Source organism: Cupressus sempervirens, chromosome 6 (genome assembly GCF_028749045.1).
Source record: "Cupressus sempervirens isolate cs-2001-9-10 chromosome 6, ASM2874904v1, whole genome shotgun sequence".
Taxonomy (NCBI): Eukaryota; Viridiplantae; Streptophyta; class Pinopsida; order Cupressales; family Cupressaceae; genus Cupressus; species Cupressus sempervirens.
Window position 1 is genome coordinate 501,889,988 of NC_143123.1, and position 19,114 is coordinate 501,909,101.

The 19,114-nt window shown below is 32.6% G+C and overlaps 1 protein-coding gene across 1 annotated transcript; it reads left to right on the plus strand.

Annotated features, from left to right (window-relative positions):
* The first annotated feature begins 1,023 nt into the window (after positions 1-1,023).
* LOC149553219 (cytochrome P450 750A1-like) lies at positions 1,024-2,985 on the plus strand. Its single transcript, XM_089788692.1, has 2 exons — positions 1,024-2,140; positions 2,209-2,985. Exons 1-2 carry the CDS (start codon positions 1,118-1,120, stop codon positions 2,818-2,820), a joined length of 1,635 nt encoding a protein of 544 aa, XP_089644818.1. The 5' UTR covers positions 1,024-1,117; the 3' UTR covers positions 2,821-2,985.
* The last annotated feature ends 16,129 nt before the right edge of the window (positions 2,986-19,114 follow it).

Genomic DNA, 19,114 nt, shown 5'->3' on the forward strand with positions numbered 1-19,114 from the left:
AGTACGGAATTAGTTTTTAACATATTTTAAAATTGTAATACCTAATATGAATATTTTAAAGAAAATTATATTTTTAATTTACTCAGTAAATACATTACTTCATTAAAGATGATAAAGAAAATGAATAGTTAGATCTCAATTTTTTTTTTTTTAAGTCCACTACAAACTCAATATTATTTTATAAAAATATCAATTTTAATTATTAGGAAACAATATTATGTTTTAGTAACATACATGTTTGACTTTTGATTAATTTGAATTAAAACTATAATAATAAAAATAATTTTAAATTAATAAACACCAAAAAATTTGTAGTTTGATATTGGTTTAATGATCTAATTTTGTGAAATCTTTAAAATAAATTATTTATAGTATAATCTATAGTAAATGTCACAAATTATTTGAATCACTAACAATTTATTTGATATAATTAACAGAGGGTTAAAGACTTTTGTAATGATCGATAGTGTTATTAACTATTTATATTTTTATGTTATACTTACAAATTAACTTCTTTTTATTTCACTTTTTATAATAATTATATAATGTTTTTAAATAATAAATAATAAATATACCATTAATCATATTAAAAATATTGATATAAAATTTTAGTAGTTGTGAATTTTGAAATCAACACTTATTTCACCTCACAATGTCTAACACTAAAGTAGTATTTTATGTAATATTTTTCTATTTATTTATTCAACAACAAAAAATATATTAATATTTATGAACACATGAATTATATTACATTAAAAATATTATTAAATCATTTTATATTGAATAAGGACAATACAAATATAATTAACCTCCAAAAGAAAATAAGATTTATATTCATGTCATCCTCACAATCAAATAATATGACAATATTTTGTATCATCAATTTCTATTAAAAGGGGGTTTCCTCCATAAAACTATTGATATGGAATTATCACTTAAATAGAAGATAGATTTTTATAGGATAACAAAGAAGATAAGGTTGTTCCTTTGGTTACTGTCACAACCTGACAAAGATGATATTACAAATCAGATAGTATTCGAATAAAATGGTTTAGAACCACAAGTTTTCAGAAATGAATTTTGTCCGTCATATGAACCCCAATGATTTATCATAGCAATGCATTCTTCGGTCGCGGTAAAAGTGCGTAATTGTGTTAAAAAGGGTTGGTTTTTGGGTTTCCATTCATTGCAGCCTTGCCGATTTCCCTTTTCTTCAATCATGGAATCCATGACTTGCAACCTCAAACAGGTGGCCACCATAGGATTTGGGTTCTTCTTTCTCCTCTATTGCTTTCTGTATAAGTTTAAGAGCAGTTTCATCAAATCGAAATTGCCTCCGGGGCCACGTCCATGGCCTCTCATAGGAAATCTCAATCTCTTGGGAAACCTTCTTCACCACTCTCTTAACACACTGGCAAAGAGATATGGACCCATTATGTTCCTTCGTTTGGGCTCTGTTCCCACCGTTGTGGTTTCTTCCCCTGCCATGGCGAAAGAATTCCTCAAAACCCATGATCTGGTCTTTGCAAACAGACCAAACTCTTCATTCGGGATATACGTAATGTATGACCATAAAGATGTGGGCTTTAGTCCTTATGGAGCGTACTGGAGGCAGATAAGAAAGCTTTGCACGGTTGAGCTGTTCACAGTGAAGAGAACAGAGTCTTTCAGATTCGTTCGAGAAGAAGAAGTTTCTGCCATGATCGCCTCCATCTGGCACCAAAGCGGGCAAGGCGCCAGCTGTGTGGATGTAAAGAAGAGGCTCTCCTCCCTCACACAAAATATTACTTGCAGAATGTTTGCCAGCAGGACGTACACAGACAATGAGTTGAATGGGGGATATACCTTCAAAGAAATGGTTGAAGAGGTAACTGCTCTGGGAAGTGGATTTTGCATTGGTGATTTCATTCCGTGTCTCAATTGGCTCGACATACAAGGATTCCGTCGTCGCATGCAGTCGGTTCACCAAAAGTTTGATGGTTTCGCTGAAGATGTCATCGACGAGCACGTCAATTGGAGAATGGAAAAAGGAAAACGGATAGGAGACGACCGCGTTAAAGATTTGGTAGACGTGATGCTGGACATGGCCGAGGTGGAGGGTCAGACAATATCACGAACTAGCATTAAAGCGATTATCTTGGTAAGTCTTTCACAAATCTGGTTACAAAGTGTATGAAGCTATTCTTCTTTTGAATATGCGTACTGCAGGATATGTTAGCCGCAGGAATGGAAACAACGTCGACATTGGTAGAGTGGGCAATGAGTGAATTGCTGAGGAATCCTGCAGCGCTGGCGCGAGCGCAGCAAGAGATCGAATCGGCAATAGGCAGAGACCGCATAGTAAAGCAGAGTGACGTCATGGGCTTCCACTATTTGCGATGCGTGGTGAAGGAAACTCTCCGACTTCATCCGCCAGTTCCTCTGCTGCTTCCGCAAGAGTCGATGGAAGGGTGCAGCGTGGGAGGATATTTCATTCCGCCAAAGACGAGGGTGTTTGTGAATGTGTGGGCGATTGGGAGGGACAAAAACGTTTGGAAAGATGCTCATCAATTCAAGCCCGATAGGTTTATGGGGAGTAGTAAGGATGTGAGAGGTCAGGACTTCGATTTGCTGCCGTTCGGAACACGAAGAAGAGGTTGCCCTGGGATTTCCATGGGTCTTGCTGTGAGTGAATTGGCTCTCGCTCAGCTGGTCCATTGCTTTGATTGGACTGTTGAGGGCGAGGTAGATATGGAAGAAGGATCTGGAATAACTCTTCCCAAAAAGGATCCGTTGCTTGCCTGTCCTAAATGGACGCTCACCACTAAATCTCCAGTTTGAAGATGCATTCTCTAATGGGTTCTTTGTTATGTTTAAACTAGCACTTGTACCACCAAAGGGTTCAAGGGTCAAGTCAATTGTTAAATCAAAATCATTCTATGCATTCTAGCATAGTTATACACGTATTCTAGAAAAATTCTTTTTAATCAGCTTATCAGTTATGTAGGTGAATTTCCAAATTTTCATGGGATTGCTTGCCGAGAGATGCATAATTTGTTTTGGTTTAACATGTTGCAATTTTCAATATAATCTTTGAACCACCAATATAAACAGTTATAAACACTGTATAAGTAAACTACATGTTCTATATATGTAGCAAGATTTTATCTTTGTGATTCAAATTTATAGGTCATTGAAATAAGCCAACCATTGTGAATTAAATAAACATATTTTGAAGATCTTTCAATTTCTCTTTGATTTTGTTCCATTACCCTCTGGTTTCAACAAAACCCTAAAAGTTAAATCTCTTTCTTCCAAACCACCAGATAAGTATTCATTGCAAAATCATACAAGATTAGAAAAAATGTTAAATTAATACGTAATTATTAAAATAGAACAATAATTAGATTGTGTAAATATAAACATCTTCACTTTAAAGAAATTTTAATATGTAACAATTACATTTGATATTTAATCTATCAATACCACACTAACTTTAACTGTATCCAAACCATTTTTTTAAAAGCATTACACCTTTATTAAAAAATCGTTAAACTATAATTTATTAAAAACCCACTATATAAGAATCTAAGAATTGATCTATTTTTCATATAGATTCTATTATTAATTCTTATCAGTTCAAAAGAATTGATTTATTTTTATTATGGATTCTATTAAATTAATATTTATCTTCAATTCCAGATAATTATCTCCTTCTTCAAAATCCTGTGTAAAATAGTTTAAAAAAAAAAATTGTTTGAACATCAAACTTTAATGTCTTAAATTTCCAACTCTCAAGAAACGATCTTCAAAAGAAATGTATCTCTATTGAATGTGAAAATTTAAAGTTTTAAATTTCCAAATCTTCAATTCAGTGTACTAAATAAGGTAACCAAACTCAAGCATCCTAAATTAATCTTCAATTTAGTGTAGTAAAGAAGATAAACAAACTCAAGAATCCTAAATTGATCTTTAATTCAATGTACTAAATAAGATAAAATAAGATAAACAAACTCAATTCAGTGTACTAAATTAATCTTCAATTCAACGTAATCTCAATTCATTCTAAATTTTAGTTAAGTTTGAAATTATTTTATTATTGAAAGTAGCACACGGATTCAAAATAATTTGTTTAAGATTACTTAAATTTTTAATAAAGAATAATAAAAAAATAAAATTAATTTTAATGAATTTAATTATTAATTTAAAATACTATTGATTTGAATAATAATGCTAAATAATTGTGATATTTAATACTTGATAATATTTCAATACATTTGCTCAAAAAAAATGATACAAATTAATAGTCTGTGTGCTTTAGAGAATAGCACAGGGTAGGGCATTTAGATAAATTTCTTCTTATTTGAAGAAACACTAAAAAATGGTCTAAAGAACAGCACTTGATTTTTTCAAGTTTATAATAAATGGTATTTCGACCAGATGTTAAGGAAATTCGAGCGTCAGGATGAATTCCTTCGGCCCTCTTCTAGGCCATAGTTTAATAGCTATGGTGACAATCTTCTACTTCGAACAATGACTCTATCACTAATAAATCAATATATTAGACATGGCAAGAGTTTACAGTTAGTACAAGTGAAGATGAATGACATAAGTTGTGTGAGATGCATTCCAGTCTGATTTTTATAGGCTCTTGTCTTAAATTAAATGTTGAATTTAAGGCAAGAGTCTACAATTTGAATTCATCGTCCATACTGTTATTTTAAAAATAAGAAAGAACTTGAAATTCTTGAGTATCAAAAATATATTAATTTTTAAAACTTAAATAGAAATAGATGTAATAGAAATAAGATAAACATAAAAAACATTAAATAAAGAAATAATTTAACTTAATAAAATGGGTTTTTAAAATTTAAGTAAAATTAAATAAAATTAAATATTAAATAAATGAAGATAAATAATAAACAAAACCCACAATACAATGATCTTATACATCTTGGGTTCCATAATCATGTTCTATAATAATAATAATAATAATAAATAATTTTTGACTTAGGTTGCTTACACATAAAAAAACAATAAAGATGAATCACACTAAAATCAAAATGCTTGAAAGAACATCAATAATTTTTATACCTCCACTCTTTCAAGCACACCACTAAACCAATGGCCTCAAATTTTTTTATTCCTTCGATTAGTTTTGTTGATGGACAAGTTTCTTCACCAAACTTAAGTATGATTTTGATGACACTTAGGAAAGCAGTTTACAATCCAACGATTCATTTGTATGGTTACTACAATCAATCAATGTATGGTTGCTGCAATCACTCTTGTTGTGCTTGTCTTGATACTTATGTTCCTTGTGACCTCCCAAATGAATGGGCATCTACTCCATAGATCTCATGGATGCTGCCAAGAAAGATATCAAATCATTAAAGGACATAAGGAAAAGATTCATGAGTAATCAAAACTCATATTTGAGGAATATAACATAAGCACCCTAATCAAAAGTGAGTTGTATAGAATTGGGGTGTCATATGAGTGGCCATTTCCAAAGATTGGTGTGGTGGCCTAGATTGGTTCCAAATTGCCTCTTGTTGTTGCTCTCAAGGTCGACATGTATGCCTTGCCTCTATAAGGAGGAAACCTCTAATGTACTACAAGGTTTTAGTGATGGTAGTTCTTGCATCTAACATGCCCTTCTTTAATGTGCTTCATATATAAGAATTTCCATTTTCTCCTTCCATTGCAAGATATAACTAAAATCTTATGTTGCATATTATTTTCAAGAGATCATGTAGAAAAGATGAGGATCTTCTACTATGGGTAGACCAAAATGTGTTCCATCAAATAAGAAAGTATGCAGGGTACTACTCTACTTGAGTAATCTACACCAATGGGAACAAGCCCACCATAGTAGTTTTGTGTCATCTTTGCCACTTTAGTAAGAAAAACTTCTCTATTAGATAATTGAATGCATGACATAAATTCATTAATTGCCACTTTTTACTATCCAGCTAGTTCGTATATGATAGTTTTGTGAGCATCAGATAGTTGGACAATTTTTTGTTAGTGGGCGATGCCCAAAGTGAAAGGCCTTGACTTAATTAAAGGTTGTGTTGGTAGCTAATGATATTAGGGTAAAAGTACACAGTTGTGTCATCTTTTAGGCTAAGTTATTAGAATGATTGAATTTGAGTATTTCTATCTAAATATCAATTTTATTAAAACATATGAGTTAGACAAATTCACTCTAGCTAAGTTATATATGGTCTCACACTTTTCCAATTAGAAAAGTCTATTAAATGCATTTTTTATACTAGTTTGTATCCTATTACTAAAGAAATAAAATTATTTTAGAAAACTAAAGTTTCAATAACCGTTACTATTTCGAATGATGTTTTTTTAATAACATATAAACATCATTTTATAGATATCAAAGTCAAAAATATTCTCATATGGAGTTTATAGTGTTTTAATTAGATATAGTATATTGTAATTCAAAAATTCTACAAGTATGTATTTTAACACTTGAGTAGATATCAAGTTTGAGAAAGGAAAAATATTAAATTAAAAAAAAATTTTTTAAAAACACATAGTGTTCCAAAGGAGAAAGTCTTCTTCAAGAATGTATAATTTTTCTTTTGCTTAGAAAAGATTTCTTTTGAAAAGTGTGGTAAGAGATGAAAACTATTGATTTCATATGAGTTAAATTTGAATCACTATAAAAGATAAAATATAGTTCTAAAGACATTATTTATTTTTTATTGTTCTAGCTATATATGTTATCTTTAACATAATCTAAGATCGAAGGGAAATAAGTTTATTTTCGCATTATTTTGTAGTAGGAAATAGAACCCTAATTTTCAACATTTTTCAACAATTAAAAAAATTTCTTGAAAAATTAGGAAAATATATCAATTCTTATTCCAAATAATTATTAAAAATTATAATCCTAAATTCATCCATTTCTACACATTTCATTATTTTACTTCATTATCAAATTCTAAATAGTACTATCATTTTTATGTCATTGAAAATGAACAGTTATAGTTTTGTTAGCCTTTTCTTTTATAAAAAGGTGACACGGGTTTGTGCTTTTATCCAAAAAAATTAATTTAACTAGCACTTGTACCCCAAAGGTCCATGGATCAAGCCAATTGTAAAACTAAAACCATCCATTCAGTGCAATTCTAGCAAAGCTATAAACTTGGTCTAGATTAAATCTCTCATAGTTTTTTTTCAATTCAACTAATTGAAGCTTGATGCACCATGCCTGTTCACCAAACTATTTTTCTATAGGTTTTTTAAAAATAGCTAAATAATTGCATTAAAAAGAATCAACTACTACCAACAGGACACAAAATAGTGTATATTACTAACATGACGAGATGGGGCTCTTGTGGAACAAGGTAGCAAATCAAAACCTTTCTATGCAATTTTAGTATAGCTATAAACCTGCTCTTGTAAAACTCCTTTTTATCATCTTATCAGTCATTTGAATTAATTCAACACTCTTTATAATCATCTTCTCAGTCATGTGAATTCCTACATAAATATTCATGGTTTTGTTTCAATTTCAAATTTCTAAATTTTTATGGGATTTCTTGCAAAGACATGCAAAAGTCTTTTATGTAGAATTCTTTTTTGTGGTGACCTGTAATAGTTCTGATAAGATAATCAATGATCGATATTCATATCTTCCAATATCCCTTATTAAAGTATCTTTTTCACAAAGGTTAAAATGTGATAATTAATATTTGGAAGTGACTTGTAATAGTTCCCATAAGAAAAATAATGATCTTTATTCATATGTTCTAATATCTCTTATTAAATCTATTCCACAAACATTAACATATGATATTTGGTTACATACTGTATGAAGCTATTCTTCTTTTGAATATGCGTACTGCAAGATATGTTAGCCGCAGGAATGGAAACAATGTCGACATTGGTAGAGTGGGCAATGAGTGAATTGCTGAGGAATCCTGCAGCGCTGGGGCGAGCGCAGCAAGAGATCGAATCAACAATGGGTTTCCACTATTTGCGATGCGTGTTGAAGGAAACTCTCCGACTTCATCTGCCAGTTCCTCTGCTGGTTCCGCACGAGTCGATGGAAGGGTGTAGCATGGGAGGATATTTCATTCCGCCAAAGACGAGGGTGTTTGTTAATGTGTGAGCGATTGGGAGGGACAAAAACGTTTGGAAAGATGCTCATCAATTCAAGCCCGTGTGGTTTATGGCGAGCAGTAAAGATGTGAGAGGTCAGGACTTCGATTTGCTGCCGTTCGGAACAGGAAGAAGAGGTTGCCGTGGGATTTCCATGGGTCTAACTGTGAGTGAATTGGCTCTTGCTCAGCTGGTCCATTGTTTTGATTGGACTGTTGAGGGCGAGGTAGATATGGAAGAAGGATCTGGAATAAGTTTTCCCAAAAAGGATCCATTGCTTGCCTGTCCTAAATGGACGCTCACCACTAAATCTCTAGTTCGAAGATGCATTCTCCAATGGGGTTCTTTGTTATGTTTAAAGTAGCACTTGTACTATCAAAGGGTCCAAGGGTCAAGTTGAAAGAATTTAAACAGAGAAATAAAATAGATGCAATAAGAAAAATATGCATCACTAGATTTATCTTGGTTCATCACAATAGTGGCTATGTCCAGACTGCAAAGTATTGGATTAATATGTAAAAAGGTTATTACAAATGAACAAGAGCAGCATATAAAAAGGCTCCAATGATATTACATATGAAAGGTTTCATAAAACCAAGAGACACACTTATTGGAGGGAAGAAAACATGTGACCGTTGGCCTTCACCATATCAACAAACTCCCACCTAAAGGACAACCAATGTTGCAACTGATCACCCAATACCCTGCTCAAAGAATGATCTATCTTTTCTTCACAAGCCCAAGAGAAGTTCTAGCACATTTGAACTTCTCTTTGGCAACAACCTTTGTGAATATATCACCCAGATTGATCTTGGTATCAATCTTGACAACATTCAGCTTGCCCTCTTTGACTGCATGACGAACAAAGTGAGCATGTGCATCAATATGCTTGGAGCGACATTGTGATGAGTGATTATGTGCCATGAAGATTGCACTACAGCTATCACAAAACAAATTATATTCACTTTGATAAACTTTCAAGTCACCAAGTAACCGCTGAAGCCAAATCATTTCCCTTGCACCTTCAGAAAGAGCTAAGTATTTAGCCTCAGCTGAAGAAAGAGCAATGCAATGTTGCAACCATGAATCCCAACTGATCGCAGCTCCAACAAACGTGAAGGTATATCTAGTGGTAGACCTTCATTTATCCAAGTCTCTGGCAAGATTAGAATCAATGTAGCCTTGTAGTTGAACTTTGTTTCCACCAAAACATAAGACATAATCTGAAGTGCATTTTAGATATCTTAGTATCCATTTGACGGCTTCCCAATGAGCTTTTTCAAGATTGCTCATGAACTTGCTCACAACTCCCACCGCATGACCAATGTCAGGGTGAGTAGAAACCATAGCATACATAATGCTACCAATGGTTGATTTGTAGGAAATTTTCTCCATAAATTATTTTTCTTCTTGTGTTTTATGACATAATTCAGAACTTAATCGAAAGTGACCAACAAGAGGAATAGGAGTTACTTTTGATTCAGCCATGCCAAATCTTTCGAAAACTTTGTCAATGTATTGTTTTGAAACAAAGTGATTTCCCACTTTTTCCTATCCCTTGTGATTGTCATGCCAAGAATCTTTTTGGCCGCCCCTAAGTCTTTCATTGCAAATTTGCTTGCCAATTTTTGCTTCAACTCATTAACTATTCTTTTGTTTGTGCCAGCTACTAACATGTCATCAACATAAAGAAGAAGGATGATAAACTCACCACTCGGAAGTTTCTTGAAGTAGACACATGGGTCAGATTCACATCTTGTGAAATTATGCTCAACCATGAAGTGATCAAATTTTACATACCACTGTCTTTGGGCTTGTTTGACGCCATACAAGCTTCGATTCAATTTGCAATAAAAATGTTCATGTCCCTTCTTTACAAACCCTTGAGGTTGCTCCATGTAAAGTTCCTCTTCTAAATCACCATGTAGGAATGTGGTTTTCACATCAAGTTGTTCTAACTCAAGATCCCACACTACTACTAATCCCAGAATAGTTCGGATAGTTGTCATCTTGACAACTAGTGAGAAGATTTCATTGAAATCTATCCCTTTTTCTTGATCAAATCTTGTTACTACCAATCTAGCTTTGAAGCATTTGTTGCCTTCCGCTTCCTCTTTCACACAATATGCCCCCTTGTTCCTGAGTGGTTTTCAATTTGGCAGAAGAGAGACCAAATCCCAAGTTTGATTCTTGAGTAAAGAATCCATTTCTTCACGCATCGCAGCTTGCCAGTTTTTGTTGGTTACATCTTTAAGTGCAACTGTATAAGTGGTGGGTTCTAAGAATTCATAAATCAAAGCTGAAGGCTTTGCCTCTTTAGCAAATAACAACTCATAGTCTGAAAATTTAACCAGAATTCTCCTTTCTTTATTGGATCTTCTTAAATTAGTTTCAACATTCTTTGTTGGAGCTTGAATTAATTCAAATGGAGAATCAAAGACAAAAGTTTTTCCATTCAAATTTTTAACTCCCTCTTTATTGATGTGACTAGATTTTATAGTTCCCTACCTCTCTGTTTCAGCACACTCATGATCATGTCTAAGTTCTCTGGCATCCATGTTAATCTCAGACTTGTGATGATAGGGATAAGAGGAATCATTAAGTGGATACGCATTTTTCTCTGCAATTTTCCCTACATGGCCCAAGTCATGGCCTGATTTCTTCCTGTGATAAATGACACTTTCGATTGGTAGTTTATCGGCATCAAAACTGTGTCCCATGCTTGCACCATAGGCTGCTTGATTAACAAAAAAATTTGGTTCCTACATATTAACTTGTGCAACCTGTGTCCGTTGACTAGCTTTTGCAATGTGCAAATTACTCAGACCATGCGGATTACTCACACCCTCATCATTGATGTCTTGTAGATTAACATGATTACCCTGTGCATTAATGTGATTACCCTACGCATATGTATGAACATATTCAATTTGCGGTCTATGTTCCTACAGATTATCTAGCTCTGAGTTTTACTTAAGTTTTCCTTGGTATTGTCTTTTATGGCTCTTCCTTTCTACCACTTATGTAGTAGTATAGGGCCCACCCATGTAATTGGGAACATTTTGTTCAAAAAGAGTTAAACTTACTATTGGTGTGAACATAAGTGGGAATGAGCAGAATCTTTAGGGTTGTGATGGATGAAGTACTTGGTCCCATGTCTATACTCCAACAATTTGTCTTTGTCTATGCCATCATGCCTTTTTCCTAGGCAACTACCTTGGCAGTTAATGTGCTCTATTTAATAGACCCGAGGTTGTGAAGATATAGGCCAAGCATCTGATTGATTTATGGTAGTGAACTATTCTGAGTTTGCACTTTCATTGTCATAACTACCCAAGTTGAAGAGGGAATCTTCTATCTGAGTATGCCATGTATCCTCTGAGGAAGAGATAAGGGCAGGAGCAAGAACTAATGTAGGAGAGATTTTTTGTGGGATACAACAACTGGGTATTGCCATGCTAAGAGTCTGTGCCATTACTCATCATATCAAGTAAAGGAATGAATTCTTTGTTAGGAGTCTCATCTTTAGAATGAGGAAATAGCTTCTCATTAAAGATGACATCTATGCTCCTAATGATCTTCTTTTCAGTTAAACTCCAAAGCCTGAAGCCAAACTGATCCTCTCCATATCCAATGAATATGGAAGGCTCGGATTTAGGATCCAGCTTGCTTCTCTTTTCTTTGGGCACATGTGCAAAAGCCTACCAACCAAAAACATTAAGATGGGAGTAAGAAATTCTTCTACCTTGCCATTCCTCTTCCAGAATTCTGAAGTTCAACCTTGAAGGACTCTGATTAATGAGATATACGGCTATATTACATGTTCCAGCCCAGATTATTTTCTCAATCCTGCATTTGAAAGCATACACTGAGCTTTCTCCATTATTGTCCAATTGAGTCTTTCCACTGCCCCATTTTCTTGAGGGGTGTAGGGTACAACTTTCACCCTATGAATAACATTATCTACACAATAATTGTCAAACTCCAATGAACAAAACTCACCTCCATTATCCATTTTTAAACATTTTATCTTATGGCCCCTTTGGTTTTCAACAAGAGCTTTGAAAACTTTAAACTTAGAAAAAACTTCAGATTTATTTGCCATCATATATATCCATACTTTCCTAGTACAATCATCAAGGCAAGTAACAAAAAAATTTGCACCTCCTAAAGAGCTTACCTAGACTAGACCAAAGATATCCAAGTGTACAAGTTCCAATGGTTTTTCCTTGAGATTATTTCCATATTTCAAGAAGCTGACCCGCTCTTGCTTTTCGTAAAGGCAATGTTCACAAAATTCCAAATTTGTTGATTAGGGAACGGATAGTTGATCCCTTTTGAGCATTATCTCAAGGCCCTTTTTGCTTATGTGGCCTAATCTTTGATGCCAAAGTGTTGCATTGCTGCCCATGACTGTCATAGAAGCCCTTATTTCAGTAAACTTCTCAAGAAGATAAAGACTACCAACTTTTTTGCCTTTGGCAATTATTCTCGAACTCTTGGTAACTTTCCAAGTATCTGGATGTAAGGTTGGATAATATCCTTGTGCAAAGAGCTCACTGATAGAAATCAGATTTTGCTTTAATTTGGGAACATGATGAACATCTTTTAACAACCATTTCCATCCATCTTCTAGCGATAACAAAATGTCACCTTTGACGACTATTTCATAGGATTTTCTGTCTCCAAGAAATACCTCTCCAAATTGACCTTTATGGTAGTTTGTGAAACAATCCGTACATGAAGTAGCATGGAAAGAAGCTTCAAAATCTATCACCTAAGAATTTGATTTTGTGTCACTTGTAGAAGGAACTAAAGTGCTTTTATCTTTCTCATAGGCTGTATTTGCTTCCATGTTTCCTACATTTTCTTGTGCTTTCTTGTAAGCCCAACAATCTCTCTTTGTGTGGCCAAGCTTACCACAAAACCAACATTCTCCATTCCTACCTCTTGACCTTGAACGATTGGGTGACTTTGATCTTCACTAATTGTTTTTATTATTTCCTCTATGATGGCTTCTTCCTCTTCTCTCAGTGTTGACCATAGTGAGAGCATCATTAGATGAGGAGTCTTTGTTACTCCTTCTCATGTCTTCACTTAATAAAGTGGAAACAACTTTGTCATAGGCCAGCTTTGACTTCTTAGAGTTTGAAGTACTTACAACTGTAACTACGGGATCCTAACTATCAGGTAAAGAACATAACAAGATGATGGCTTTGGATTAGTCATCTTGAGTCATACCAACCGAGCTTGCTTGACATAGTAGGGTATTCAAATAATTTATATGATTGGACATCGTAGTCCCTTCCTTCATTTTTAGTTTGTAGAGTTTCTTCATAATGAAGATTTTGTTTGTAGTCAATGCCATTTGATACATATTTTGAAGTTTGTCCCAAACTTCTTTCGTTGACTTCTCATTTGAGACATTGAACAAGATGTTTTTCGCTAGCAAGAGAAAAATGGATGCCATCACCTTCTCATCCATCTTTTCCCAATCTTCATTAGACACTGTAGACAGTTTCTTAGACTTTCCTTCAATTGCGAGAGCGCAGTCTTGCTTAACCAGCAAGGAGCGCATCTGCACTTTCCACAGGCTATAATTCTTACCTGTAAATTTCTCTATTTTCATATCCTCCATCTTTTCAAAAAAATTCAACACCGATTTCCCAATCTGCACACCTCGTGCTCTGATACCAATTGAAAGGATTTAAACAGAGAAATAAAATAGATGCAATAAGAAAAATACACAACACTAGATTTATCTTGGTTCACCACAATAGTGGCTACATCTAGACTATAAAGTATTGGATTAATATGTAAAAAAGTTACTACAAATGAACAGGAGCAGCATATAAAAAGACTCCAATGATATTACATATGAAAGGCTTTAGGAAACCAAGAGACACGCTTATTGGAGGGAAGAAAACAAGTGACTATTGGCCTTCACCATATCAACACAAGTCTATTGTCAAATCAAAATCATTCTCTGCACTTTAGCATACTTATACACTTATTCTAGAAAGAACTCTTTTTAATCATCTTATCATTTATGTATGTGAATTTCTAAATTTTCATGGGATTGCTTGCCCAGAGATGTAGAAATTATTTTGGTTTGACATGTAAATTTTTTTTAGTATAATCCTTGAACCACCAATGTAAAACAACATGGTATAGGTGAACTATATGTCCTATATATGTAGTAAGATTTTACCTTTGTGATTCAAATTTATAGTTCATTGAAATAAGCCAATTGTTTTGGAATAAAGAATCATATTTTGAAGATCTTTCAATTTCTGTTTGATTTTGTTTGTTCGCCTCTCGTCTCAACAACACCCTAAAAGTTAAATCTCTTTCTTCCAAACCTCAAGATAAACATTTATTGCGAAATCACACAAGATTAGAGAAAATGTTAAATTAATACATAATTATTAAAATAGAAAAATAGTTAGATTGTGTAAATATAAACATCTTCACTTTTAATAAATTTAAATATTTAACAATTACATTTGATATTTAATCTATCAATACCACCCTAACTTTAATTGTATCCAATTCATTTTTAAAAAGCACATTACACCTTTATTAAAAATCATTAAACTATAATTTATTAAAATCCCAGTATATAAGAATCTAAGAATTGATCTATTTTTCATATAGATTCTATTATTAATTTTTATCACTTTAAAATAATTGATTTATTTTTATTATAGATTCTATTATTAATATTCATCTTCAATTCTAGATAATTATCTCCTCCTTCAAAATCTTATGCATAAAATAGTAAAAAAAATCTTGATTGAATGTAAAAATTTAATGTCTTAAATTTCCAAATCTTCACAAACAATCTTCAAAAGCAGTAAGAAATTTATCTTTATTGAATGTGAATATTTAACGTTTTAAATTTCCAAATCTTCGATTCAGTGTAGTAAATAAGGTAACCTAACTCAAGCATCCTAAATTAATATTCAATTTAGTTTACTAAATAAGATAAACAAACTCAAGCATCCTAAATTAATCTTTAATTTAGTGCACTAAATAAGATAAAATAATATACACAACCTCAATTTATTGTACAAAATCAATCTTTAATTGAATGTAATCTCAATTCATCCTAAATTTAGATATGTTTGAAATTGTTTAATTATTGAAAGTAGCATACAGATTCAAAATAATTTTTTAAAACATTAGTTAAATTTTTAATAAAGAATAATTAAAATTAAAATTATTTTTCATGTATATTATTATTAATTTAAAATAGAACTGCTTTGAATAATGATGCTAAATAATTATGATATCTAATACTCAATAATATTTCACTACATTAGCTCAAAAAAAAAGATTCAAATTCTAAAGATAATCTAATTTTGCAAAGTTTTCTTGAATAAATCTATGGTAGAGGAGTTAGATAAATTTCTTCTTATTTGAATAAACACTAAAAAATGGTCTAAAGAACAACACTTGATTTTTTTAAGTTTATAATAAATGGTATTTGGGCTAGATGTTAAGGAAATTCAACCATGAGGATGAATTCCTTCAACTCTCTTCTCAGCCATACTTTAGTAGTTGACGTGATAATCCCCTACTTCAAACACCAACTCTATCACTAATAAATCCATATATTGGACATGGGGGGGGGGGGGGGGTGTGGGAGTTAGGGGTAAATCAATTATCCAAGGTCCAAATGTATAAATAAAACTTTTCATAGCTTAGTGAACCCATAAAACATTTAAACTCATGCATGCATTCATAAGATTATGCAATCACTTAAAACTTGTATATTATTGAAAAATCAACTTGCAGAAATATAAAGCATGAAACATAATAGATTCATCAACACACTTGACACAATGATTTACATGGAAACCCAATTTGGGAAAAACACTAGTAACATGCTACTCTTTTCACTCTTTTGAAGTGATGCCCTATGAAAGCCCAACCCTATTAAAGGTTATAATACACACTGTTAAATGTGACCATGTTAAAGGATTTCAATCACCTTGTTAGGAGTGAGCTATGTTAGAGGACATTAGACCATTCACATAGAATGTCACCTAGTTAAAGGATTTACAAATGACTGTTAGGTCAACCTTAATCCAAAGGATTTACCCTAGATTAATACAATTGTTGGAGAGTAACACTAAGGTTTTCAATTTGATATAACTTACAACTTAATTTGTAGATTATAGATCACTGTTCAATCATCATTTCTACTTAACCTTCATATGTTGCAGCTCTGTTATCTTGTTCATTCTTCTAGCATTCATCTCCTTAAGCCTTCTTGCTTAACATGTCATTGCAAACTCTTCTCTTAGGTCACTTGATGAAGCAAAACCCTTGACTCCTTGTCTTCCCTAGGTTTTGGTACATGAAAAACTTGCTTCATGTCTAACCATTCCTATAATTAGGAAATTAAGATATTTTGCTTCTCATTCTCCATCATCCAACTTAGGGTTTGGAAGGATTAGGTAGGATACAATGTATCTACTCCATATCTCATATCTCTTATAAATACTTCTCCTAGAATCCACTTTAAATTTTTCTAAAAATGGTTTACTTTGAATTCTATGCCACCAACTCATTAACCTTATCTTCCACCTTGTTCACACAATCCAAGAAAACAAACTTGTTAGCTTAGATTCATCAAATCTATGATCTTTTAAATAATGTAGTAGCTCAAAATTATCAAGCTTCTGATTGTCGCTATATATTGCATTGCTCAACATCTAGTGTGAAATTACTTGGCATGAATTAATGTTCACTAATGCTCAACATCAATGAAACTTTACTCAGCATCCACTATTCTGCTTGGCATACACTAGAATAAGCATTTACTCAACTCCAACTATTTTTCTACTTGACTTGTACTGACTTTGCCTAGCTATTATCCACTTGGTGAAACTTAGGAGACAAACTTTCTGTAACTTGTTCTTCTAAACTTTCTTAGTGTAACTAGCCTTCATAACCTTAAGTAGATTGTTAATACATCATGTCATCACTGTCTTAACTAATTCTTCTAGTTTGCTACATAATCATAACTCAACCTTTCCTCTAAGTTCTATTGTTACATCTTTTGATCAAATCCTCTTCATCAATCAAATAAGTGATAGCACTTAAATTTTATAAGTAGTTTTCTTACCAACAAATAGTAGGTTTGACATCAGTGACAAAACAATGATTGAAATATATAATCTTCTTCAACAATCTCCCTCTTTAATTAGCTTCTTTAATCTATGCTCAACAATGATCTTTTAAATCTAATCTCAACAATCTCTCTTTGGTATTGATGGCAAACCAAATTGATCAACCAAATCAACCAAACGGTAAACACCTTGTTTAACCAAACTGATTAGGTTAAAATAGTAGGACAATACCAAAAAAAAAAAAAATTGTTATATTGAAATATCTCCCTCTATCAGCAACTTCCATCTTCTGATTAGGTTACAAAATTATTTCATATAGCCACCTCTTACTATATCTCCCTTTGACTAGGTAAATATTTGGATTTCTTTTTCTTTGCTCTCCTATTCAACAACTATGCCCTTTAGCAATTATCTCCCTCTTAGGATTGATTAGTAAAATCTTCCTCTTAGATAATAATCTCTTGATATAATCTTTCTCTCTTGATCAGTCAATCTCTCTTGATCAATAATCATATTGTTGATCAACAAATATTATCTCTCTCTTTGACAACAATGACAAAGACTTACACCAAAAACTTATCATCTTAACCATGTAGATATAAAATTTTTCTAATTCTTCAGTTTCTCCCTCTATCACTTTGATTGTGACTGATTTGAAGTTTTAGCTCTTTGATTACTTTAGGTGGCTCCTAAAGTAAGATCCACTACACTAATTTATAACATATGAAATTTAGCTTGTTTGATGTAGGGCACTCCTCTTGTTACTTAGATAACCTTTTTTAGGGGTATCACCACTAATTTACCTCTTAGATACTCATGAGAATCCTTAGGTAATGCTTATGTGAATATATTAGCAATTTGTTACTTTGTGTTAACATATTCCATCTTTACCTCTTTATCTTAAACTATCTTTCTCAAGTAATGATACTTAATTGCAATGTGCTTAGTCTTTGTGTTATTAATAGTAATTGTATTATCCCAATAAAGTATCACCGATTCTATGATCTCTTCCTTCATTCCTTTGAGTAGTTGTTTGATCCATACAATATTTATATAATTGTGAAGTGTAATTTTATTTCTTGCTAGTCCATGTAACTAGTCTATTTCTTAAGAAAAATCCCTCTTCACTGGTGCTCTTTCTATCATCAATATTTCTAGCCCAATAAACATTAGTGTAGGCTCTCTATTCAAATTTTTCATTCTTCTTATAGTATAGACTAAACTCTTCTATTCCTTTCAGATATCTCATTATTCTCTTCATAGCCAGTAAATGATTCTCCTTGGGATTATTAGAGAACTTTGCAACTATTCATATAGATAATGCAATATAAAGTCTGCTATGTACCACACATTGCAATTTGTTAATCATAGACCTGTAAAATGTTTGATTCACCTTAGATGAATCATCATTCTTTGACAACTTGTGTCCTATCATCATAGGTGTACTTACTGGTTTGGAATCCTCTAATCTAAGGGTTTTTAATATTTCCTTGATATACTTTGACTAAGTGATGCATATACCATATTTCATCTAATATACTTACAAACCCACAAATAACTTGATCTCTCCAAACATAAACATTTCAAATTCTCGTTTCATCTAATTTGAAAAATCCTTACATAAAGCATCTAGATCTCCAAATATGATATCATCAACAAATATTTCAGATAACCAAACACCTTTTCCTTTATCTATCTTCATGAATAGATTTTTGTTATCATCAGTCCTTTCAAGTTCAATCTTCACAAGATAATTATGAAGCCTCTCATACCATGCTATTGTTGCTTGCTTCAAACCATATAGAGCCTTGTGTAGTCTACATACCATGTTCTTATTGTTGTCGACAAAACCTTATGATTGTTCTATG

Excerpts from the sequence above, each read along its gene's own strand:
- LOC149553219 (XM_089788692.1), top strand. The coding sequence starts at position 1,118 with ATGCATTCTTCGGTCGCGGTAAAAGTGCGTAATTGTGTTAAAAAGGGT. Across the intron at positions 2,141-2,208 it reads GCATTAAAGCGATTATCTTG|GATATGTTAGCCGCAGGAAT; the intron begins GTAAGTCTTTCA and ends TGCGTACTGCAG.